Source organism: Chiloscyllium plagiosum, unplaced genomic scaffold, assembly GCF_037043375.1.
Source record: "Chiloscyllium plagiosum isolate Xiang-an unplaced genomic scaffold, Cpla_swu_hap1 HiC_scaffold_33, whole genome shotgun sequence".
Lineage (NCBI taxonomy): Eukaryota > Metazoa > Chordata > Chondrichthyes > Orectolobiformes > Hemiscylliidae > Chiloscyllium > Chiloscyllium plagiosum.
The window spans coordinates 7,546,506-7,573,788 of NW_028270171.1; the positions used below are offsets into that span (position 1 = coordinate 7,546,506).

General features: G+C 50.5%; 1 protein-coding gene across 6 annotated transcripts in view; it reads right to left on the reverse strand.

Moving 5' to 3' along the window:
* LOC122542170 (liprin-alpha-3) overlaps positions 1 to 27,283 on the reverse strand; it is a 143,136-nt gene that overhangs the window by 35,818 nt on the left and 80,035 nt on the right. For all 6 annotated transcript variants that reach the window (XM_087978251.1, XM_087978253.1, XM_087978252.1 and 3 more), the window contains 4 exons: positions 24,764 to 24,911; positions 19,458 to 19,684; positions 3,477 to 3,717; positions 1,408 to 1,556 (listed from right to left, as the gene is read on the reverse strand). In XM_087978251.1, coding sequence (XP_087834377.1) covers positions 1,408 to 1,556; positions 3,477 to 3,717; positions 19,458 to 19,684; positions 24,764 to 24,911 — 765 coding nt within the window. The remainder of the gene's footprint in view (positions 1 to 1,407; positions 1,557 to 3,476; positions 3,718 to 19,457; positions 19,685 to 24,763; positions 24,912 to 27,283) is intronic.

Genomic DNA, 27,283 nt, shown 5'->3' on the forward strand with positions numbered 1-27,283 from the left:
ATACTGAGTTAATAACTTCAGACCATGAATTTTGCCCTCCATTGTAATTATATCTCTTGCCTCAAAGTCTTGTTTGCATGAGTTTGCTTTCAGTAGAGTTTAACTGTTTTCTGTTAGAAACACTTGCCATTAATACATTAACACTTCATCTATATTTTTTCCCTACTATCATTAGAATTTCCTTTGCCTTTCCTATTGTCCCATTTGCTTCCTGTCCCCCCCTCCCTCTCTTCCTCCAACATAAAACCCATCACTTTCCCTGTCCAGTTCTGAAGGGAGGTCAGATTAGATTCTGAACATGTTAAATTTTGGAGGTTCATCAGCTGTTGCCCAACATAGGAAACCATTCCCAAGGAATCTTCAGATGGCTTCTTGAGTTTGGTAAGAAGCACCAATTTAGAAATGGTACATTAGGCATTAAAAAATACAACGATAACAATTGGGGATGGTTCATTGATACCAGAGGATGGAAGGGCAGTTGACATAGAATGTGTTAACCTCATTAAAGTTATGAAGGGCAGTAGAAGTGTTAGGGAACTCTTCCCTGGCTTTTGCCTTAATCTCTTCTGCGCTATCTTCTATCTGAAGTAGACAGCTCCCAGATAAGAAATGTGCCAACAAGGACTGACTGATGAAGACTCCTGAGCTCTTGTTGATTTTCTCTACATCCAGAGGCTGGTCGTTTACACTGTATCAGTCACCCAACTGGACCCTTCTGGCAAATGGACATGGCACAGTTGCTTGGAACTTCAGGATAATTATTCCCACTTGCCCATCTTCACCTGAAGATCACTTGTCTATTTTTCTAAGAACAAAACTTCCTATTTTCCCATACACTGCATCGCCTGAGGCATGGTGACCCTCAGGTTAAAGCACCACCAGTCATTCCTCTGTAATGAGAGGAAACCCCTGGGCACTAGTAGGACTATGGCAACTTTACCTTTCGAGGGTCAGATAGCTCAGTTGACCGGACTGCTGGTTTGTAATGCAGATTGATGCCAAAAGTGTGCATTTAATTCCCACACCAATTGAGGTTACCATGAATGACTCTCCTTCTCAACCTCTCCTCTTACCTGAGGTGTGGTGACCTCTCCTTAATGAGAGAGAAGCCCTCCAGGTCTATGGTGACTTAAATATGTGGCGCCAAATAAATCTCTGATGTCAATTCATTGTGACATCATGACTTAAGTGATTCTTGAGACCTTCCTTTTGTCTATATGTACATTTGGGGAAGGCAAGTTACTGCAGTAGCAGCCATTATATCAGGTCCCCTGGTGCACAGGACATTTTAGAGAACCTCAGTTTTAAAGGGACCCTAATTGCCAACAATCTCAACTCCGATTCTCTCCCCACAGATGCTGCCAGACCGGCTGAGTTCCTCCATTTGCATTTTAGTCTTTCACTTACTTGCGGACTTCCCGATTGTCTTCCAGAGCACTGGCCTGCAGGGCCTGGCTGACCCGTTCCAGCCGGACAGCCCGGGGGGTTGGAGGGGGAGACGTCTCGCACTGGATGGTGGGTTTGTCTTCTCGGGAGTCCTCTCGGCTGAGGGAGTTCTAGCAAGAGAGAAGCTTTCGTCAAAAGAACTGATCGAGAAAAGAAATTTCTGGCTGTTACAGCTGCTCCTTTTTTTGAGGTATTTTAGGTGTTGGAGGTAATTTCCTCGAATCCCAGGAGCAGCAATTACTGTTTTATATGTTGTTGCACTGTTTTGAAACTTTGGAAAAAAAAAGTTAAAACAACAGCAGTTTTAAAAGGGAGAAGAACAGACAAAGGAAGCATATGGTGAGGACAGTGCAGGAGAGAGAGAGAGAGAGAGAGAGAGAGAGAGAACCTGCACAGTTACTGCCTTTGCTGTTTTGAATTCATGTATCGCTGGACATCGGAGTGCGTCTGGGAAAATTAACAAACGGTGAATTTCACAACTAATCTTGGAGGAACCTGTTTGGGCGAAGTTCACAGCACAGAATCAGATAAATTAATCGTTTTAAGTGTGTCCAATACAAAGGCTGCAGTAGTGAGTAGAGTGGGTTCTTTCTTTATTATATGTTTTTATATATTTCCAATTATATAATTATATAATTGGAAATGCAAAACTAATTCCACGATAGTGACCATGACAACTATCACTGACTGTTGTTAAAAACCCAGCAGGTTCAGTGATGGTCTTTTGGGAAGGAAATCTCCTGTCCTCAATTGCTCTGAGCGACATGTGACTCCAGACCCACTGCAATATGGTTGACTCTGAAATGGCCCTCGCAAACCACCCTCAGTTCAAGGGCAATTAGGGATGGGCAACAAATGCTGGCCTCACCAGAAACGCTCACATCTCACAAAAGAATTAAGAAAAAAAAACCCAGACCCAGACATGAAATATAACAGCCTCAAACTAGTTACAGCAAAGTCAGGCCTAATGGGCTAATGGTCTTCTTCTCTGCTGTCATGATTCTACAACACACTGTTCCAAGCCAGGAACAGAATTATCCCAGGCTGTAGACTTCTCTCATGTTAATAACAGAATGCGCAATCTACACAATTGTACAGTTCCAGTTTATCTGCCTACACCTCCCAGACCAGTCAATATCACACTTACAGGAAACCCATCAAGAATGGCTGGAGTCAAATCCACCAGGGGTTAATTTTGCCCTTTCCAGAGAGTTAGAGTCTCTGGGAAAAGGGCCGCTGTTTAGGATTGAGACAAGGAGTACTTTCTTCTCTTGAAAAGCTGTGAAAGTTGGGAATTCTGCACCCTAGGCATCTGTCTTTGAACAGTCTGCAATAAATCCAAGATAGAAGATCATATACTTTAGGGTAGCCAGAAACGGAGATAAATGGGAACACCACCACCTGAAAGTTCCCTTCCAAGCCTCACACCATCCTGATTTGAAAATATATTGCCATTCCCCCAGAGTCACTGGATCAAACTCCTGGAACTCCCTCCCCATCAACATTGTGGGTGTCCCTACAAGAAATGGACAGTATTGGTTCATGAAGTCAGGTCACCAACACCTTCTCCAGGGGCAATGAGGGACAGACAACAAATGCCCATCTTGCGAATAAGTCTTCAAAAAGAACAGAAAGAAATGATTAGTGAAGGACGGTAAAGCTGAAGAGGGAGAGCAGACAGGATCAGATTTGTAGTGTTGAATTGGGCAGCAGTTTGGAGTTTCTCATAACTGATCTATATTCACTGTGCTTGATGGGTTTAGCCTGGATGTTCATTCAGAGCAAAGTAAACAGATTTAACAGAAAAAATTAGAAGCCAAATAACTAACTCTGGCTCCTGTTTCTCAGGTTTCTATTTTCTCACCTGCCCCAGTCCTGCGTGTTCACTCTCTTGAAACCTTGGCAGATCCAAGCTCAGCTGCTCCCATCCTGACATTACCTTTCTGCTCATTGACACTGGCTCCTCCAGCTCTCGTAAAATCTCGGAGTGACAAATTCCATTCCTTGCGCGCAGATGTAAAAACACTTACCGCATTACCCACACTGAGCCGATCAGACTCTCGGGCAGGACTGTGTGGTGTTAGCCTTGGGGTGGAGTGCCCGCTGTTTGGGGGTGAGGGACTGGCCAGGGTGGAGGCAGTGACAGAGTGCGGGAGGGTGGGGGCTGAGCGATACCGGCCTGATTGCGGCCCCTCCAGCGTGCCACTGCCCACCCGGCTCTCAATCTCTTCTGCTCTCAGTTCGGTCGTCTCCTTCTCTTCCTGAATCATCCTGGAACAAACAGACAGATGGGAGAAGGATCACCATGAGTTTGGATGTTCTCGAGATGTAGGGTGTGCTTTCTGTTAATCTTCCCCAGCTACCAACAAAACCCGACAGGTGAGATTCAACCATGCCACGGACTGTGTCAGGTAATACATTGTAATCAGACAGAGACAGAGAGCTCCAGAGAGAGAGAGGGAGAGAGAGAGAGAGAGAGAAACATACAAAGTGACAGAGGCAGAGAGATATACACAGAGCAACAGAGAGACAGATAAGGCGACAGAGAGACACACACAGGGATAGAGAGAGGCACAGAGCAACAGAGCGCAAGTTGCACTGAGCCACACAGCGCGAGACACATAGACTGACAGAGCACAAGACACACAAAGCGACAGAGCGCGAGATGCACAGAGTGACAGAGAATGAGACACACAGAGCGACAGAGAATGAGATGCACAGAGCAACAGAACGCGAGACACACAGAGCGAGAGAATGAGATGCACAGAGCATGAGAGATAGAACATAGAACATAGAAGAATACAGCGCACTACAGGCCCTTCGGCCCTCGATGTCGCGCCGATCCAAGCCCACCTAACCTACACTAGCCCACTATCCTCCATATGCCTATCCAATGCCCGCTTAAATGCCCATAATGAGGGAGAGTCCACCACTGCTACTGCAGGGCATTCCATGAACTCACGACTCGCTGATTAAAGAACCTACCCCTAACATCTGTCCTATACCTAACCCCCCTTAATTTAAAGCTATGCCCCCTTGTAATAGCTGACTCCATACGTGGAAAAAGACTCTCACTGTCGACCCTATCTAAACCCCTAATCATCTTGTACATCCCTATCAAGTCACCCCTAAACCTTCTTTTCTCCAATGAAAACAACCCCAAGTGCCTCAGCCTTTCCTCATACGATCTTTCTACCATACCAGGCAACATCCTGGTAAACCTCCTCTGCACCCGTTCCAGTGCCTCCACATCCTTCCTATAGTATGGCGACCAAAACTGCACACAATACTCCAGATGCGGCCGCACCAGAGTCTTATACAACTGCAACATGACCTCAGTACTCCGGAACTCAATTCCTCTACCAATAAAAGCCAGTACGCCATATGCCTTCTTCACCGCACTATTTACCTGGGTGGCAACTTTCAAAGATCTGTGTACATGGACACCAAGATCCCTCTGCTCATCCACACTACCAAGTATCCGACCATTAGCCCAGTACCCCATCTTTTTGTTACTCTTAACAAAGTGAATCACCTCACACTTGGCTACATTGAACTCCATTTGCCACCTTTCTGCCCAGTTCTGCAGCTTATCTATATCCCGCTGTAACCTGCCACATCCTTCCTCACTGTCTACAACTCCACCGACTTTCGTATCATCCGCAAACTTGCTCACCCAACCTTCTAACCCCTCCTCCAGGTCATTTATAAAAATGACAAACAGCAATGGTCCCAAAACAGATCCTTGCGGAACACCGCTAGTGACGGCACTCCAAGATGAACCTTTGCCATCAACTACTACCCTCTGTCTTCTTCCAGCCAGCCAACTCCTAATCCAAACCTCCAACTCACCCTCAATGCCATACCTCGTATTTTTTGCAGTATTCTACCATGGAGATACAGAGCGACAGAGCGCAAGACGCACAGAGCGCAAGACGCACAGAGCGACAGAGAATGAGATGCACAGAGCATGACAGACACAGAGAGACAGAGCACGAGACACACAGAGCGACAGAGCGCGAGACGCACAGAGCGACAGAGCACAAGACGCACAGAGCGACAGAGCAGGAGATACAGAGCGACAGAGCACAAGACGCACAGAGCGACAGAGAATGAGATGCACAGAGTATGAGACACACAGAGCGACAGAGCGCGAGACGCACAGAGAGACAGAGCACGAGACACACAGAGCGACAGAGCGCGAGACGCACAGAGCGACAGACCACAAGACGCACAGAGCGACAGAGAATGAGGTTCACAGAGCATGAGACACAGAGCGACAGAGCACGAGAGACACAGAGCGACAGAGCACGAGAGACACAGAGCGACAGAGTGCGAGACGCAAGGAGAGACAGAGCACGAGACACACAGAGCGAGAGCGTGAGAAGCACAGAGCAACAGAGAATGAGATGCACAGAGCATGAGAGACACAGAGAGACAGAGCACGAGACACAGAGAGCGACAGAGCACGAGATGCACAGAACGATAGAGCACAAGGCGCACAGAGCGACAGAGAATGAGATGCAGAGCATGACAGACACAGAGAGACAGAGCACGGACACACAGAGAGACAGAGCGCGAGACACACAGAGCGACAGAGCGCAAGACGCAAAGAGCGCGAGACGCACAGAGCGACAGAGATTGAGATGCACAGAGCGACAGAGCGCGAGACGCACAGAGAGACAGAGCACGAGACACACAGAGCGACAGAGCACAAGACGCACAGAGCGACAGAGAATGAGATGCACAGAGCATGAGACACAGAGCGACAGAGCACGAGAGACACAGAGAGACAGAGCACGAGACACACAGAGTGACAGAGCGCAAGATGCACAGAGCGCGAGACGCACAGAGCGACAGAGAATGAGATGCACAGAGCATGAGAGACACAGAGAGACAGAGCACGAGACGCACAGAGCGACAGAGCACGAGACACACAGAGCGACAGAGCGCGAGACGCAGGGTGACAGAGCATTAGACACACATAGCGACAGAGAATGAGATGCACAGGATATGAGAGATACAGAGAGACAGAGCACGAGACACAAAGAGCGACAGAGCGCAAGACACACAGAGCGACAGAGAATGAGATGCACAGAGCATGAGAGACACAGAGAGACAGAGCGCCGAGACACACAGAGCGACAGAGAATGAGATGCTCAGAGCGACAGAGAATGAGATGCTCAGAGCGACAGAGTGCGAGACGCACAGAGCGACAGAGCACGAGACGCACAGAGCGACAGAGCACGAGACGCACAGAGCGACAGAGAATGAGATGCACAGAGCATGAGAGACACCGAGACAGAGCATTAGACACACAGAGCGACAGAGAATGAGAAGCACAGGGCATGAGAGATACAGAGAGACAGAGCACGAGACACACAGAGAGATAGAGCACGAGACACACACAAAGCGACAGAGAATGAGATGCACAGAGCATGAGAGACACAGAGAGACAGAGCGCGAGACACACAGAGCGACAGAGCATGAGACACACAGAGTGACAGAGAATGAGACGCACAGAGTGACAGAGTGCGAGACGCACAGAGCGACAGAGCACAAGACGCACAGAGCGACAGAGCACGAGACGCACAGAGCGACAGAGAATGAGATGCACAGAGCATGAGAGACACCGAGACAGAGCACGAGACACAGAGACAGAGCACGAGACACACAGAGCAACAGAGCTTGAGACGCAGAGTGACAGAGCATTAGACACACAGAGCGACAGAGAATGAGACGCACAGGGCATGAGAGATACAGAGAGACAGAGCACGAGACACACAGAGCGACAGAGCATGAGACACACAAAGCGACAGAGCACGAGACGCACAGAGCGACAGAGCACGAGACGCACAGAGCGACAGAGCACGAGACGCACAGAGCGACAGAGCACGAGACGCACAGAGCGACAGAGCGCGAGACACACAGAGTGACAGAGCACGAGAGACACAGAGAGACAGAGCTCGAGACACACAGAGCGACAGAGAATGAGATGCTCAGAGCATGAGAGACACAGAGAGACAGAGCACGAGACACACAGAGAGACAGAGCACGAGACGCACAGAGCAACAGAGCGCGAGACGCACAGAGCGTCAGAGAATGAGATGCACAGAGCACGAGAGACACAGAGCGACAGAGCGCTAGACGCACAGAGCGACAGAGCACAAGACGCATAGAGCGACAGAGAATGAGATGCACAGAGCATGAGACACAGAGCGACAGAGCACGAGAGACACAGAGCGACAAAGCACGAGAGACACAGAGCGACAGAGCGCGAGACACACAGAGCGACAGAGCGCGAGACACACAGAGCGACAGAGCGCGAGACACACAGAGCGACAGAGCGCGAGACACACAGAGCGACAGAGCGCGAGACGCACAGAGCGACAGAGCGCGAGACGCACAGAGCGACAGAGCGCGAGACGCACAGAGTGAAAGAGAATGAGATGCCCAGAGCATGAGAGACACAGAGAGACAGAGCACGAGACACACAGAACGACAGAGCGCGAGATGCACAGAGCGATAGAGCACAAGACGCACAGAGCGACAGAGAATGAGATGCAGAGCATGACAGACACAGAGACAGAGCACGAGACACACAGAGTGACAGAGCGCGAGACGCACAGAGCGTCAGAGAATGAGATGCACAGAGCACGAGAGACATAGAGCGACAGAGCGCGAGACACACAGAGCGACAGAGCGCGAGACACACAGAGCGACAGAGCGCGAGACACACAGAGCGACAGAGCGCGAGACACACAGAGCGACAGAGCGCGAGATGCACAGAGTGAAAGAGAATGAGATGCCCAGAGCATGAGAGACACAGAGAGACAGAGCACGAGACACACAGAACGACAGAGCGCGAGATGCACAGAGCGATAGAGCACAAGACGCACAGAGCGACAGAGAATGAGATGCAGAGCATGACAGACACAGAGACAGAGCACGAGACACACAGAGTGACAGAGCGCGAGACGCACAGAGCGACAGAGAATGAGGTGCACAGAGCATGACAGACACAGAGAGACAGAGCACGAGACACACAGAGAGACAGAGCACGAGACGCACAGAGCGACAGAGCGCGAGACGCACAGAGCGACAGAGCGCGAGACGCACAGAGCGTCAGAGAATGAGATGCACAGAGCACGAGAGACACAGAGCGACAGAGCGCTAGACACACAGAGCGACAGAGCACAAGACGCATAGAGCGACAGAGAATGAGATGCACAGAGCATGAGACACAGAGCGACAGAGCACGAGACACACAGAGAGACAGAGCACGAGAGACACAGAGCAACAGAGCACGAGAGACACAGAGTGACAGAGCGCGAGACACACAAAGCGAGAGAATGAGATGCACAGAGCATGAGACATAGAGCGACAGAGCACGAGACGCACAGAGCGACAGAGAATGAGATGCACAGAGCATGAGAGACACAGAGCGACAGAGCACGAGAGACACAGAGCGACAGAGCACAAGACACACAAAGCGAGAGAATGAGATGCACAGAGCATGAGACATAGAGCGACAGAGCACGAGACACACAGAGCGACAGAGAATGAGATGCACAGAGCGACAGAGCATGAGACACACAGAGCGACAGAGCGCGAGACGCACAGAGCGATAGAGCACAAGACGCACAGAGCGACAGAGAATGAGATGCACAGAGCATGACAGACACAGAGAGACAGAGCATGAGACACACAGAGCGACAGAGAATGAGATGCACAGAGCATGACAGACACAGAGAGACAGAGAATGAGAGACACAGAGCGAGAGAGCGCGAGATGCACAGAGCGACAGAGCGCGAGACACAGAGCGACAGAGCGCGAGACACAGAGCGACAGAGCGCGAGACACACAGAGCGATAGAGCACAAGACGCACAGAGCGACAGAGAATGAGATGCACAGAGCATGACAGACACAGAGAGACAGAGCATGAGACACACAGAGCGACAGAGAATGAGATGCACAGAGCATGACAGACACAGAGAGACAGAGAATGAGAGACACAGAGCGAGAGAGCGCGAGATGCACAGAGCGACAGAGCGCGAGACACAGAGCGACAGAGCGCGAGACACAGAGCGACAGAGCGCGAGACACAGAGCGACAGAGCGCGAGACACAGAGCGACAGAGCGCGAGACACAGAGCGACAGAGCGCGAGACACAGAGCGACAGAGCGCGAGACACACAGAGCGACAGAGCACAAGACACACAGAGCGACAGAGCACGAGACACACAGAGCGACAGAGCACGAGACACACAGAGCGAAGGAGAATGAGATGCACAGAGCATGAGACACACAGAGAGACAGGGCACAAGACACAGAGAGCGACAGAGCGTGAGACGCACAGAGCGACAGAGCACAAGACACACAGAGCGACAAAGCGCGAGAGACACAGAGTGACAGAGCGCGAGATGCACAGAGCGACAGAGCGCGAGAGACACAGAGCGACAGAGAATGAGAGACACAGAGCGACACAGCGCGAGACGCAAAGAGCGACAGAGCACAAGACACACAGAGCGACAGAGAATGAGAGACACAGAGCGAGAGAGCGCGAGACGCACAGAGCGACAGAGCGCGAGAGACACAGTGACAGAGAATGAGAGACACAGAGCGACAGAGCGCGAGAGACACAGAGCGACAGAGCACAAGACACACAGAGCGACAGAGAATGAGGTGCACAGAGCATGACTGACACACAGAGCGACAGAGAATGAGAGACACAGAGCGACAGAGCGCGAGACGCACAGAGCGACAGAGCACAAGACACACAGAGCGACAGAGAATGAGGTGCACAGAGCATGACTGACACACAGAGCGACAGAGAATGAGAGACACAGAGCGACAGAGCGCGAGACGCACAGAGCGACAGAGCACAAGACACACAGAGCGACAAAGCGTGAGAGACACAGAGTGACAGAGCGCGAGACACACAGAGCGACAGTGCGCGAGAGACACAGAGCGACAGAGAATGAGAGACACAGAGCGACAGAGCGCGAGAGACACAGAGCGACAGAGAATGAGAGACGCACAGAGCGACACAGCGCGAGACGCACAGAGCGACAGAGCACAATACACACAGAGCGGCAGAGCGCGAGAGACACAGAGTGACAGAGAATGAGGTGCACAGAGCGAAAGAGCGCGAGACGCACAGAGCGACAGAGCACAAGACACACAGAGCGACAGAGAATGAGGTGCACAGAGCATGACTGACACACAGAGACAAAGCACGAGACACACAGAGCGACAGAGCGCGAGACGCAGAGCGACAGAGCACAAGACGCTGAGTGACAGAGCATGAGACACACAGAGTGACAGAGAATGAGATGCACAGGGCATGAGAGACACAGAGCGAGAGAGCGCGAGACGCACAGAGCGAGAGAGCGCGAGACGCACAGAGCGACAGAGCACAAGACACACAGAGCGACAGAGAATGAGGTGCACAGAGCATGACTGACACACAGAGACAAAGCACGAGACACACAGAGCGACAGAGCGCGAGACGCAGAGCGACAGAGCACAAGACGCTGAGTGACAGAGCATGAGACACACAGAGTGACAGAGAATGAGATGCACAGGGCATGAGAGACACAGAGCGAGAGAGCGCGAGACGCACAGAGCGAGAGAGCGCGAGACGCACAGAGCGACAGAGCACAAGAGACAAAGAGCGACAGAGAATGAGGTGCACAGAGCATGAGAGACAGAGACAGAGCACAAGACAAAGAGAGACAGAGCACGAGACACACAAGAGAGACAGAGCACGAGACGCACAGAGCGTCAGAGAATGAGATGCACAGGGCATGAGAGATACAGAGCGACAGAGCACAAGACACACAGAGCGACAGAGCACGAGAGACACAGAGCGACAGAGAATGAGACGCACAGAGAGACAGAGCACGAGACACACAGAGCGACAGAGAATGAGATGCACAGAGCGACAGAGCGCGAGACGCACAGAGCGACAGAGCACGAGACGCACAGAGAGACAGAGCGCGAGACGCACAGAGAGACAGAGCGCGAGACGCACAGAGCGACAGAGCGCGAGACGCACAAAACGACAGAGAATGAGATGCACAGAGCATGAGACACAGAGCAACAGAGCGCGAGACGCAGAGCGACAGAGCACAAGACACACAGAGCGACAGAGAATGAGGTGCACAGAGCATGACTGACACACAGAGACAAAGCACGAGACACACAGAGCGACAGAGCGCGAGACGCAGAGCGACAGAGCACAAGACGCTGAGTGACAGAGCATGAGACACACAGAGTGACAGAGAATGAGATGCACAGGGCATGAGAGACACAGAGCGAGAGAGCGCGAGACGCACAGAGCGAGAGAGCGCGAGACGCACAGAGCGACAGAGCACAAGACACACAGAGCGACAGAGAATGAGGTGCACAGAGCATGACTGACACACAGAGACAAAGCACGAGACACACAGAGCGACAGAGCGCGAGACGCAGAGCGACAGAGCACAAGACGCTGAGTGACAGAGCATGAGACACACAGAGTGACAGAGAATGAGATGCACAGAGAGACAGAGCGCGAGACGCACAGAGCGACAGAGCGCGAGACGCACAAAACGACAGAGAATGAGATGCACAGAGCATGAGACACAGAGCAACAGAGCGCGAGACGCAGAGCGACAGAGCACAAGACACACAGAGCGACAGAGCGCGAGACACAGAGCGACAGAGCGCGAGACACAGAGCGACAGAGCGCGAGACACAGAGCGACAGAGCGCGAGACACAGAGCGACAGAGCGCGAGACACAGAGCGACAGAGCGCGAGACACACAGAGCGACAGAGCACAAGACACACAGAGCGACAGAGCACGAGACACACAGAGCGAAGGAGAATGAGATGCACAGAGCATGAGACACACAGAGAGACAGGGCACAAGACACAGAGAGCGACAGAGCGCGAGACGCACAGAGCGACAGAGCACAAGACACACAGAGCGACAAAGCGCGAGAGACACAGAGTGACAGAGCGCGAGATGCACAGAGCGACAGAGCGCGAGAGACACAGAGCGACAGAGAATGAGAGACACAGAGCGACACAGCACAAGACACACAGAGCGACAGAGAATGAGAGACACAGAGCGAGAGAGCGCGAGACGCACAGAGCGACAGAGCGCGAGAGACAGAGCGACAGAGCGCGAGACACAGAGCGACAGAGCGCGAGACGCAGAGCGACAGAGCACAAGACGCTGAGTGACAGAGCACGAGACGCACAGAGAGACAAAGCACGAGACACACAGAGCGACAGAGCGCGAGACGCAGAGCGACAGAGCACAAGACGCTGAGTGACAGAGCACGAGACGCACAGAGAGATAGAGCGCGAGACGCACAGAGCGACAGAGCGCGAGACGCACAAAACGACAGAGAATGAGATGCACAGAGCATGAGACACAGAGCAACAGAGCGCGAGAGACACAGAGCGACAGAGAATGAGAGACACAGAGCGACACAGCGCGAGACGCAAAGAGCGACAGAGCACAAGACACACAGAGCGACAGAGAATGAGAGACACAGAGCGAGAGAGCGCGAGACGCACAGAGCGACAGAGCGCGAGAGACACAGAGTGACAGAGAATGAGAGACACAGAGCGACAGAGCGCGAGAGACACAGAGCGACAGAGCACAAGACACACAGAGCGACAGAGAATGAGGTGCACAGAGCATGACTGACACACAGAGCGACAGAGAATGAGAGACACAGAGCGACAGAGCGCGAGACGCACAGAGCGACAGAGCACAAGACACACAGAGCAACAGAGAATGAGGTGCACAGAGCATGACTGACACACAGAGCGACAGAGAATGAGAGACACAGAGCGACAGAGCGCGAGACGCACAGAGTGACAGAGCACAAGACACACAGAGCGACAAAGCGTGAGAGACACAGAGTGACAGAGCGCGAGACACACAGAGCGACAGTGCGCGAGAGACACAGAGCGACAGAGAATGAGAGACACAGAGCGACAGAGCACAAGACACACAGAGCGACAGAGAATGAGAGACGCACAGAGCGACAAAGCGCGAGACGCACAGAGCGACAGAGCACAAGACACACAGAGCGACAGAGAATGAGGTGCACAGAGCATGACTGACACACAGAGCGACAGAGAATGAGAGACACAGAGCGACAGAGCGCGAGACGCACAGAGCGACAGAGCACAAGACACACAGAGCAACAGAGAATGAGGTGCACAGAGCATGACTGACACACAGAGCGACAGAGAATGAGAGACACAGAGCGACAGAGCGCGAGACACACAGAGCGACAGTGCGCGAGAGACACAGAGCGACAGAGAATGAGAGACACAGAGCGGCAGAGCGCGAGAGACACAGAGTGACAGAGAATGAGGTGCACAGAGCGAGAGAGCGCGAGACGCACAGAGCGACAGAGCACAAGACACACAGAGCGACAGAGAATGAGGTGCACAGAGCATGACTGACACACAGAGACAAAGCACGAGACACACAGAGCGACAGAGCGCGAGACGCAGAGCGACAGAGCACAAGACGCTGAGTGACAGAGCATGAGACACACAGAGTGACAGAGAATGAGATGCACAGGGCATGAGAGACACAGAGCGAGAGAGCGCGAGACGCACAGAGCGAGAGAGCGCGAGACGCACAGAGCGGCAGAGCACAAGACACACAGAGCGACAGAGAATGAGATGCACAGAGCATGACAGACACAGAGAGACAGAGCATGAGACACACAGAGCGACAGAGAATGAGATGCACAGAGCATGACAGACACAGAGAGACAGAGAATGAGAGACACAGAGCGAGAGAGCGCGAGATGCACAGAGCGAGAGAGCGCGAGATGCACAGAGCGACAGAGCGCGAGACACAGAGCGACAGAGCGCGAGACACAGAGCGACAGAGCGCGAGACACAGAGCGACAGAGCGCGAGACACAGAGCGACAGAGCGCGAGACACAGAGCGACAGAGCGCGAGACACACAGAGCGACAGAGCACAAGACACACAGAGCGACAGAGCACGAGACACACAGAGCGAAGGAGAATGAGATGCACAGAGCATGAGACACACAGAGAGACAGGGCACAAGACACAGAGAGCGACAGAGCGCGAGACGCACAGAGCGACAGAGCACAAGACACACAGAGCGACAAAGCGCGAGAGACACAGTGACAGAGCGCGAGATGCACAGAGCGACAGAGCGCGAGAGACACAGAGCGACAGAGAATGAGAGACACAGAGCGACACAGCGCGAGACGCAAAGAGCGACAGAGCACAAGACACACAGAGCGACAGAGAATGAGAGACACAGAGCGAGAGAGCGCGAGACGCACAGAGCGACAGAGCGCGAGAGACAGAGCAACAGAGCGCGAGACACAGAGCGACAGAGCGCGAGACGCAGAGCGACAGAGCACAAGACGCTGAGTGACAGAGCACGAGACGCACAGAGAGACAAAGCACGAGACACACAGAGCGACAGAGCGCGAGACGCAGAGCGACAGAGCACAAGACGCTGAGTGACAGAGCACGAGACGCACAGAGAGACAGAGCGCGAGACGCACAGAGCGACAGAGCGCGAGACGCACAAAACGACAGAGAATGAGATGCACAGAGCATGAGACACAGAGCAACAGAGCGCGAGAGACACAGAGCGACAGAGAATGAGAGACACAGAGCGACACAGCGCGAGACGCAAAGAGCGACAGAGCACAAGACACACAGAGCGACAGAGAATGAGAGACACAGAGCGAGAGAGCGCGAGACGCACAGAGCGACAGAGCGCGAGAGACACAGTGACAGAGAATGAGAGACACAGAGCGACAGAGCGCGAGAGACACAGAGCGACAGAGCACAAGACACACAGAGCGACAGAGAATGAGGTGCACAGAGCATGACTGACACACAGAGCGACAGAGCACAAGACACACAGAGCGACAGAGAATGAGATGCACAGAGCATGACAGACACAGAGAGACAGAGCATGAGACACACAGAGCGACAGAGAATGAGATGCACAGAGCATGACAGACACAGAGAGACAGAGAATGAGAGACACAGAGCGAGAGAGCGCGAGATGCACAGAGCGACAGAGCGCGAGACACAGAGCGACAGAGCGCGAGACACAGAGCGACAGAGCGCGAGACACAGAGCGACAGAGCGCGAGACACAGAGCGACAGAGCGCGAGACACAGAGCGACAGAGCGCGAGACACAGAGCGACAGAGCGCGAGACACAGAGCGACAGAGCGCGAGACACACAGAGCGACAGAGCACAAGACACACAGAGCGACAGAGCACGAGACACACAGAGCGAAGGAGAATGAGATGCACAGAGCATGAGACACACAGAGAGACAGGGCACAAGACACAGAGAGCGACAGAGCGCGAGACGCACAGAGCGACAGAGCACAAGACACACAGAGCGACAAAGCGCGAGAGACACAGAGTGACAGAGCGCGAGATGCACAGAGCGACAGAGCGCGAGAGACACAGAGCGACAGAGAATGAGAGACACAGAGCGACACAGCGCGAGACGCAAAGAGCGACAGAGCACAAGACACACAGAGCGACAGAGAATGAGAGACACAGAGCGAGAGAGCGTGAGACGCACAGAGCGACAGAGCGCGAGAGACACAGTGACAGAGAATGAGAGACACAGAGCGACAGAGCGCGAGAGACACAGAGCGACAGAGCACAAGACACACAGAGCGACAGAGAATGAGGTGCACAGAGCATGACTGACACACAGAGCGACAGAGAATGAGAGACACAGAGCGACAGAGCGCGAGACGCACAGAGCGACAGAGCACAAGACACACAGAGCGACAGAGAATGAGGTGCACAGAGCATGACTGACACACAGAGCGACAGAGAATGAGAGACACAGAGCGACAGAGCGCGAGACGCACAGAGCGACAGAGCACAAGACACACAGAGCGACAAAGCGTGAGAGACACAGAGTGACAGAGCGCGAGACACACAGAGCGACAGTGCGCGAGAGACACAGAGCGACAGAGAATGAGAGACACAGAGCGACAGAGCGCGAGAGACACAGAGCGACAGAGAATGAGAGACGCACAGAGCGACACAGCGCGAGACGCACAGAGCGACAGAGCACAATACACACAGAGCGGCAGAGCGCGAGAGACACAGAGTGACAGAGAATGAGGTGCACAGAGCGAAAGAGCGCGAGACGCACAGAGCGACAGAGCACAAGACACACAGAGCGACAGAGAATGAGGTGCACAGAGCATGACTGACACACAGAGACAAAGCACGAGACACACAGAGCGACAGAGCGCGAGACGCAGAGCGACAGAGCACAAGACGCTGAGTGACAGAGCATGAGACACACAGAGTGACAGAGAATGAGATGCACAGGGCATGAGAGACACAGAGCGAGAGAGCGCGAGACGCACAGAGCGAGAGAGCGCGAGACGCACAGAGCGACAGAGCACAAGAGACAAAGAGCGACAGAGAATGAGGTGCACAGAGCATGACTGACACACAGAGACAGAGCACGAGACACACAGAGCGACAGAGCGCGAGACGCACAGAGCGACAGAGCACAAGATGGACAGACCGACAGAGAATGAGGTGCACAGAGCATGAGAGACAGAGACAGAGCACAAGACACAGAGAGACAGAGCACGAGACACACAAGAGAGACAGAGCACGAGACGCACAGAGCGTCAGAGAATGAGATGCACAGGGCATGAGAGATACAGAGCGACAGAGCACAAGACACACAGAGCGACAGAGCGCGAGACGCATAGAGCGACAGAGAATGAGATGCACAGAGCATGAGACACACAGAGAGACAGAGCACGAGAGACACAGAGCGACAGAGCGCGAGACGCACAGAGCGACAGAGCGCGAGACGCACAGAGCGACAGAGAATGAGATGCACAGAGCACGAGACACACAGAGCGACAGAGCACAAGACGCACAGAGCGACAGAGCAGGAGACACACTGTGACAGAGAATGAGATGCACAGAGCACGAGACACACAGAGCGACAGAGCATGAGACACACAGAGCGACAGAGCGCGAGACACACAGAGCGACAGAGCGCGAGACACACAGAGCGACAGAGCGCGAGACGCACAGAGCGACAGAGCACGAGACGCACAGAGAGACAGAGCACGAGACGCACAGAGCAACAGAGCGCGAGACGCACAAAACGACAGAGAATGAGATGCACAGAGCATGAGACACAGAGCAACAGAGCGCGAGACGCAGAGCGACAGAGCACAAGATGGACAGACCGACAGAGAATGAGGTGCACAGAGCATGAGAGACAGAGACAGAGCACAAGACACAGAGAGACAGAGCACGAGACACACAAGAGCGACAGAGAATGAGATGCACAGGGCATGAGAGATACAGAGAGACAGAGCACGAGACACACAGAGCGACAGAGAATGAGATGCACAGGGCCTGAGAGATACAGAGCGACAGAGCACGAGACACACAGAGCGACAGAGCATGAGACACACAGAGCGACAGAGAATGAGATGCACAGAGCATAAGAGACACAGAGACAGAGCACGAGACACAGAGAGACAGAGCACGAGACACACAGAGCGACAGAGCATGAGACACACAGAGCGACAGAGAATGAGATGCACAGAGCATTAGAGACACAGAGACAGAGCACGAGACACAGAGAGACAGAGCACTAGACACACAGAGCGACAGAGCACAAGACACACAGAGCAACAGAGAATGAGATGCACAGAGCATTAGAGACAGAGACAGAGCACGAGACACAGAGAGACAGAGCGCGAGACGCACAGAGCGACAGAGAATGAGATGCACAGAGCATGAGACACACAGAGAGACAGAGCACGAGAGACACAGAGCGACAGAGCGCGAGACGCACAGAGCGACAGAGCGCGAGACGCACAGAGCGACAGAGAATGAGATGCACAGAGCACGAGACACACAGAGCGACAGAGCATGAGACACACAGAGCGACAGAGCACGAGACACACAGAACGACAGAGCGCGAGACGCACAGAGTGACAGAGCGCGAGACGCACAGAGCGATAGAGCACAAGACGCACAGAGCGACAGAGCACAAGACGCACAGAGCGACAGAGCACAAGACGCACAGAGCGACAGAACACGAGACACACAGAGTGACAGAACGCAAGATGCACAGAGAGACAGCAAGCCAATTTAAGAATGCATGAAGTGTGAGGTTATGTTTCAGTTATAGACGGTATTGGTGAGACCATATCTGGATACTGTGTACAGTACTGGTCACTTTATTGAAGGAAACAGTTTTGAGAAAGTTTATCAGACCATACCTGCAATGAACAGGTTGCCTTATGTGCAAAGATTGGACAGGTTGAGCTTGTATCTGCTGGAGTTCAGACAGTAAGAGGAAACTTGATTGAATCATATACAATCCTGAGGGATCTTTTCTCGTGGGAGAATCTAGAATTAGGGGTCACTTTTTAAAGTAAGGGGTCATCCATTTAACACACATATAAAAAAGAGAATCATTTTTCTCTCAGATGGTCATCAATCTTTGGAACTCTCTTCCTCAACAAGCAGTGGAAGCAGAGATTTGGAATATGCTTAAGGCAGAGGTGGAGTGATTCTTGGTAAACAAGGGCTGAGAAGGTTCTCAGAGGAAGGCAGAAATGAACAGCAATGTGATTAGCCATGAATTGGCTCAATGGTGGAAACGGTTCAAGGGGCTGAGTGGCTTTCTCCTGCTTCTAGTTTATGTTGCGTTTGGTTATGAAGAGTAATGCTGGCTTTTTATTGCACTGACATATGCCAGACTGTTATGTGAAGGTAAAACAGTCTCTCTAAGACACAAGAGGGAATATTTCTGCCCTCATGTGAGTTCATCAGCAGGTTAGTGTGTACAAACACAAACAAACTCACTCTCTCTGTGAGTCACAGACATGACCACTAATGAATGGAAACACTGCTCACTGGTATCGAGGTTGGAAACACCAGGATTCCCCAGATGAAGCCCTCTCACCTTATTTCCTTATTGATGGCCTCCAACTGTTCCTGAAGCATTAGAGCAAGGGTCTGGACATCAGTCTGTCCACTTGGTGACAGGACATCGGCCGAGCTGAACATCGTCTCGCGGTCGTCATCCTCCATGTCCGAGCCGTCCACATCACTCTCAAATGCTTGGGCGACGTTGGCCAGCACGTTCGCCTGTTGGGCACGTTCCCATTCCTGTTCGTTCAACGTCTGTACCTGCACGCAAACGACAATCTCTTAGCAGGAAACTCACACCAGGCCTGACTCCTAGACACAGGCAACTCGCAGCAGGCCCGACTCCTAGACACAGGCAACTCACACCGGGCCTGACTCCTAGACACAGGCAACTCACACCGAGCATGACTCCTAGACACAGGCAACTCGCACCGGGCCTGACTCCCAGATACAGGCAACTCGCACCAGGCCTGACTCCTAGACACAGGCAACCCGCACCGGGCCTGACTAGGTCCTAGACACAGGCAACTCTCACCGGGCCTAACTCCCAGACACAGGCAACTTGCACCGGGCCAGACTCCCAGGCACAGGCAACTCGCACCAGGCCTGACTCTTAGACACAGGCATCTCGCACCGGTCTGACTCCCAGAAACAGGCAACTCACACCGGGCCTGACTACCAGGCACAGGCAACTTGCACCGGGCCTGACTCCCAGACACAGGCAACTCGTACCCGGCCTGACTCCCAGAGACAGGCAACTCACACCGGGCCTGACTCCCAGAGACAGGCACCTCGCACTGGCTCCTTATAATCAAGAGACAACCCCTTCCCGGATATCTTTTAAACCTACATCCTATAAACAGCATGGGATCATCACAGGCACCTTCCCCTCAAACAGACCCATTTCTTCACAAAACCAGGAAATCATCAGGAAGGAAAGAACAAGACATGAAAGGAAATTTATATTTTGATAAACAACTGTCAAAGGCTGAGATGAGGTCATTCTGAGAAAACTGGCTGATGGTAGCCTCTGCTTCATTGGTTTTGCAAAGCAGCAGAGAGAGACATTTACAGTCAGCATTGGGCTCCAGCTGGCCTGAGCCTTCCTGCAAATGCCTTGGCTCTGCTTGGCTGTGCAGTTTCACTGGGCACCAATACAATCTGACGACAGCCTGCTCCACACCAGCAAGCATGCAACCCATTACAGAGAAATGCATTGACCTGTTCACTTACATGCTGCAGAATCCAAGCGGAAGCAGAGAGATAGGGTCAGCAGAGCGAGAGGGAGAGAGAAACAGAGAGACAGACACATCATGTTAAAATTTTGTGGAATAACTATGCTGCGGGAGGTGGTGGCGTAGTGGCAATGTCTACTAGTTTAGTAACCCAGAGTCTCAGATTAATGCTCTGGGGAGTGGGGTTCGAATCCCACCAAATTTAACTCATTCAATTAATAATTCTGCATTTATTAGACATTTAACTAATATTTCTGCAAATGAAGGTTAGGCTGTAAGGGTGGCCATCTATTGTGGCTTGTCAGAAAATAATCACACAGCTTTATAATGTCCTTTTGGAAAAGATCTGCTGTACTTACCTGGTCTGGCCTACATGTGACTCCAGATCCCATCGTGATTGGGGGGGCCTTTAACTGCCCTCTGGAATGGTGAAGGCGGCCATTCTGTTGAAGGACAATTATGGACGGACAACAAATATTGACCTTGTCAATGTAGTGCAAAGGGTTAATTACACCTTTATCTAAGAATACCTATTGAGCATATGCATAAGGAGCCACGTATCGTATGAAACTGGGACCACAGTATGTGGGTTCCTTCTGTTTCCATCCCTTGGCTAAACAAGTAGGAATTTCTTCTCTGAAAAGGTGGTGAATCTGTGGAATGCTTAACCACAGAGGGCTGTTGAGGCTGGGTTGTTAAGTATATTCAAGGCTGAGACAGACAGACCTTTAGTCAGGAAGGGAATCAAGGAATATGGGGAAAAGTAGGAAAGTGGAGTAGAGAATTATCAGATTAGCCACAATCTATTGAATGATGCAGCAGACTCAATGGGCTGAATGGCCTACTTCTGCTCCTGCATCTTGTGGTCTCATGTTTAATGAAGCTGGATAACATTCAGTCACCAGAGGACAGACATGATCTTACTATAGTCAGTAACATCCATAAATAAGTTGGGAATGGGAGGAAGTCATTCAGCCCCTAAAGCCTGCCTCACGAATCAATCAAATCATGGTTAATACATCCCCTAATTCCATATCCCTTTCCCAACAAAAAAAGATCAACAAAAACAAAATATTGTAGATGCTGGAAATCTGGAACAAATATAGAGAATGCTGGAGAAATTCAGCAGATCTGGCAGCTTCTGCGCAGAGACAGTTAACATTTCTGGTCTAGAATGAAAGTTCTGAAGAAGCACATCCAATTCAAAATGTTCACTCTGTCCCTCTCCACAGATCATATAGTCCAAACAGTGTAGAAACAGGTCAAGGAGTCTGCAATGACTCTCCGAAGAGCATCCCACCCAGACCCAGCCCCTACCACCTCCCTACTCTATCCCCTTAACAGTGAATTTCTGCTAGCACCTAGCCCACACATTCCTAGACACCATGGGGCAATTTACCATGGTCAGTCCACCTAACCTGCATATCTCTGGACTGTGAGAGGAAAGACAGGGAGAATGCACAGACTCCACACAGAGAGTCACCCAAGGCTGGAATCAAAGCCGGGTCCCTGGTGCTAACCACTGAGCCATGGTGCCATCCAGATGTTGCCAGACGTGCTAAAAATGTGGCAACCTCCTTCCTTGAATTCTCAATTAACCCTCCTGCATCCACAGCTTTTAAGGGAAGGGAGTTCGAGATTTTCACTCCTTTTTCTGTGAAAGCTTACTTCCCAAAGTGAGTCTGATGGTCCAGTTCCCATATTAAAGTTGTGTTCCTGCTTTTTTTCAACTCGCTGACCAGAGGAACACCTTTCAACAACTAGGTTGTAGAATTTCATGCTTTGAACGCCTTGATCTGATCTAAACTCAAGGCTACGTTTCACAACTTTGATTTTCAATCTGCTCCTCAATGTTCCCCATGTTTGTTACGTCTCTGAAAACAACTCGACCTTTTATGTTTTTACAGCAGTTATAGAGGTGTTCAATCATTATTAATATTTTTTGGAGAACTCGTGCAGAAAAGATTTGTTCATTTGAATGCCTGAGAAGTTGTCTGGACTTGGGTTTCATTATTAGAAACATTTACTCAAGAGGACATTTCGATTAGCCCAACATTAACATCAACAGAAATCAGATTAATTGATCACATGCATATTGCTGTTTGCTAACTCTTAGTTGCAGTGTTCCATACATTAGAACAGGGATATATTTGTAAAAGTACTTCATTGCCTGTAAAGTGCTTAGGCACTAGATAAACATCGGATTTTTTTTAACTCCACCTGTTCAGAGGTAGGGACAGTGCCACAAGAGCCATCTAAATGCATTCCTTTAATTGTAAAGCATCCGCAGGGCAATGGAGAACAGAGGTTTGGGGCCAATTAGCTCTTTCAGGGAGCTGGCACAAATATGACAGCCTGAATGGCCTCCTGCAGTGCTATATCACTCTATGGTTCCAAACCGAAACATTGCCAGGAGCTGCTGTACACATTAAAATATTGGCAAAAAGCAGGGGTATTGGGATTGAAAGAGCATTAAATTGATTTTTTTTCCCAATCACACATTTGAGAGATCTGGAACACGTTGCCTGAAAGTGGTATGGAAGCAGATGCAACAGAAATATTCAAAAGAGAACTGGACACTTACTTGAAGAAAAAGAATTTGCAGGGCTATGGGGCAAAACATGGGTGGGCAAGACTAAATAGCAGCTCTTTCAAAGAAGTTGCATTCATTCAGTGGGCTGAACCACCTCTACCTCATTCCCAGGTTTGTTCAAAGGATATGGGCCTTGTTTGCAATGTCAGTATTTATTGTTGATCCTTAATTGCTCTTGAGAAGCTGCCTCCTTTAATCACTGCAGTCCATGTGGTGTAGGGACCTTTAGAGGCGGGGATCCAGGGTTTTGACCCAGTGACACTGAAGTGACAATGATATATTTCCAAGTCAGGATGGTGAGTGGCTTAGAGAGGAACTTGCACCCAGGTATCTGCTTTTTTTGTCCTTTTAGATGATTGTGGGCATGGGATTAGATTGTATTGTGGAAAGGGCCTTGGTGAGTTGCTGCAGTGCATCTTGCACATGGTACAGACTGCTGCTACTAAGCACTAGTGGACATTTAATGTGATGGATAAGGTACTGAGTAACTGGGGGAATGGTTCATTTTGGCTGGTTTTGAGTTGGTCATTGGAAGTATACCCATCCACCCACTCCCAAAGCCTGTCCACCCATCACACCCCTGGCTTGTGCCTCAAAGGCTTTGGGAGTGAGGATTTCTGTATCATTCTGTTTCTAATTATGTGCCAGACACAGAATGGACTCTATTAAATAGATGGCTTTAACTGACAGAAACTGGTTCACTGCCTTGTTGCAACTAATAGCTAACCTGCATCAGCGCAGGTTTGCATGTGAACAGATACTCAAAGTTTAGACCAGTCATTCCAAATGAAAAGTTGTTGATTGAGCAAGTTGCCCTCTGCTTTCGGAAGTCACTGACATTCAGAGTCATTGAGGCCACTTTGAGAGTAGCTTAATAGACAGTACTCCAAACTATCACCAGCTTTTCACAGAATCTTACTGCGAAGGAGAAGATAATTTGACCCATCGCCCATCCCTCTCTCTCCCTCCCTCTGAAAAAGAGCTTGCCAATTAGTTCGGCTCCCCTATGATTCTACGTTTTTTTTAGTTTTTTAAAATATTTATCCAATTTCCTTTTGAAAATGACTAGTAAATCTGCTTCCAATGCCCGTTCAGTCAGTGCATTCCAGGTCTTAACTCACTGTAGATAAGAGCTCTCATCTCTCCGTAAATCTTCTGCCAGTTATCTTAAATCTGCATTATCGGGCTGCTGACTTTGTTGCCAGTGGCAACGGGTTTCTCCTGGTCTACTCTGTAGAAATGTTCATTATTGTAAACACCTCAGTTAAATTCCCCCATTAACCTTCCCTGTTCTAGGGTGACTAAGGGCATGTTTTCCAAAAAGAAACCCACTGTCATCATTAATACATACAGCTTGCTAGCAACATCCAGACGCTCACTTAACAAGTGCAGGCATTACAGGTCAAATAGCCTTCTTCTATGTTGTAACATGTCTGAGATAGTGCTGTCCGGCATTCACCAGTGATGGTTTGGAACCAGGCTTCAGGCACTAAAAGACATCACCAAATTTACCTTTGAGGGGTCATCCTTCAGTGCTGCCCAGCGTCCTTTGTTAGGTCTTCGAAGGACCCCTGTGGTGCTATAGATGTCCATGTGACTGCCCACAGGAATGCCGGAACTGTGAGAGTATCTGAGCTCTGATGCACTCCCTGGGAGTGACCTGTTGTGCCGAAAAGGAAAGCAATAATTAGCAGTGCGATTGACAAAACAAACATAAGAAAACTCTTTGTATATTTATGGCAGCTTGCTATTTTCAGGAACGAGTTAGGTATAGTTCTTAGCTAAAGGGATCAAAAGGATATGGGGAGAAAGCAAGAACAGGGGACTGAGTTGGATGATCAGCCATGCATCATATTGAATGGCGGAGCAGGTTTGGAAGGCTGAATGGCCTACTCCTGCTCCTATTTTCTATGTTTTTACAAAGTATAGACTACACAGTTCTTGGAGATGACTGGAGGTGGCCAGTGTTCAACAACCATGCACAGGGAAAATCCAACAGAGTTAAATTCTTTGTGTGAGGAACAAGAGGAAGGCCAGAGTTGAGGGTAGGGACGATGAGGGATAGCAGAGGGAACTTGTGCCTGGAGTCGGAAGAAGTAGGGGAGGTCCTTAATGAATACCTTGCTTAATTATTCACTAGTGAGAGGGACCTTGACATTTCTGAGGACAGCATGAAACAGATTGATATGCAAGAACAGGTTGATATTAAGGAGAATATGCTGAAGATTTTGAAAAACATACGGATAGATAAACCCCCGGACCAGACAGGATATACCCTCGGTTACTACAGGAAGTGAGGGAAGAGATTGCTGCGCCTTTGGCAATGACCTTTGCATTCTCACTGTCCACTGGAGTAGTGCCAGATGATTGGAGGTTGGCAAATGTTATTCTCTTATTCAAGAAAGGGATTAGGGATAATCTTAGGAATTATGTCAGTGGTGGGCAAAGTATTGGAGAGGATTCTGAGAGACAAGAATAATGATTACTTGGAAAACCCTAGTTTGATTAGAGATAGTCAGCATGGCTTTGTGAGGGGCAGGTCATGCCTCACAAACCTTACTGAATTCTTTGAGGATGTGACAAAACATGTCGATGAAGGTAGAGCGGTGGATGTGGTGTACATGGATTTTAGCAAAGCGTTTGATAAGGTTCCCTGTGGTAGGCTCATTCAGAAAGAGGCATGGGATACAGGGAAACCTGGATGTCTGAATACAAAATTGGCTGGCCCATATAAGACAAAGGGGGTGTAGCAAATGGAAAGTATTCAGCCCGGAGTTCGGTGACCAGTGGTGTTCCGCAGAGATCGGCTCTGGGACCTCTGCTCATTGTGATTTTTATAAATGATTTGGATGTGAAAGTGGAAGGGTGGATTAGTAAGTTTGCCAATGACACGAAGGTTGGTGGAGCCAAGGATAGTGTGGAGGGCTGTTGTAAGTTTCAATGAGACATTGACAGGATGCAGAACTGGGCTGATAAGTGGCAGATGGAGTTCAAACTGGAAAAGTGTGAAGTGATTCATTTTGAAGAGTCAAATTTGAATGCAGAATACAGGGTGAAAGGCAGGATTCTTGGCAGTGTGGAGGAACAGAGGGATCTTGGGATCCATGTCCATTGATCCCTCAATGTTGTCACTCAAGTTAATAGGGTTGTTCAGAAGGCATCTGGGGTGTTGGCTTTCATTAGCCGGGGGATTGAGGTTAAGAGCTGCGAGGCTATGCTGCAGCTCTGTAGAGTCCTGGTTTGACCACACTTGGAATATTGTGTTTAGTTCTGATTATAGGAAGAATGTGGAAGCTTTAGAGAGGGTGCAGAGGAAATTTACCAGGATGCTGCCTGGACTGGAGGGCATGTCTTCTGAAGAAAGGTTGAGGGAGCTAGAGCTTTTCTCATTGGAGGTGACTTGACAGAGGTGTACAAGATGTTGAAAGGCATAGATAGAGTGGATAACCAGAGACTTTTTCCCAGGGCGGAAAAGTCAGTCACAAGGGTCACAATTTTGCAGTAATTGAAAAAGGTTTAGGGGAGATGTCAGAGGTGGGTTCTTTACTCAGAGGGTGGTGGGTGCATGGAATGCACTGCCAGCAGTGGTAGTAGAGTCAGAGACATTAGGGACATTCAAATGACTCTTGGATAGGCACATGGAAGTTAGTACAATGAAGGGTATGAAGGTTAGCTTGATCTTAAAGTAGGATAAAAGGCCGGCACAACATCAAGGGCTAAAGGGCCTGTACTGTGCTGTACTGTTCTATGTTCTCTGAAAAGATATCCCAGTAAGAATCACACCTGTTTAAGAATCTATGGTCTACGCTACCAGTGGGACTGGCTGCCATCTACACTTGCCCAATCCTGAGGCCCCAAAAATTGTCTATCACTGCACTGCCCAGGAAATCCTGGAGAGTAAGGCAAAGACTCTGATCTCTCTTCCCCAATAACAACCTGCATTTAGATGGTAGCTTAAACATAGAAAAGTGATTTACAGGAGCAAAATCAAATGAAAACTGACACTGTTTAGACAAAGAGACACACTTTTAA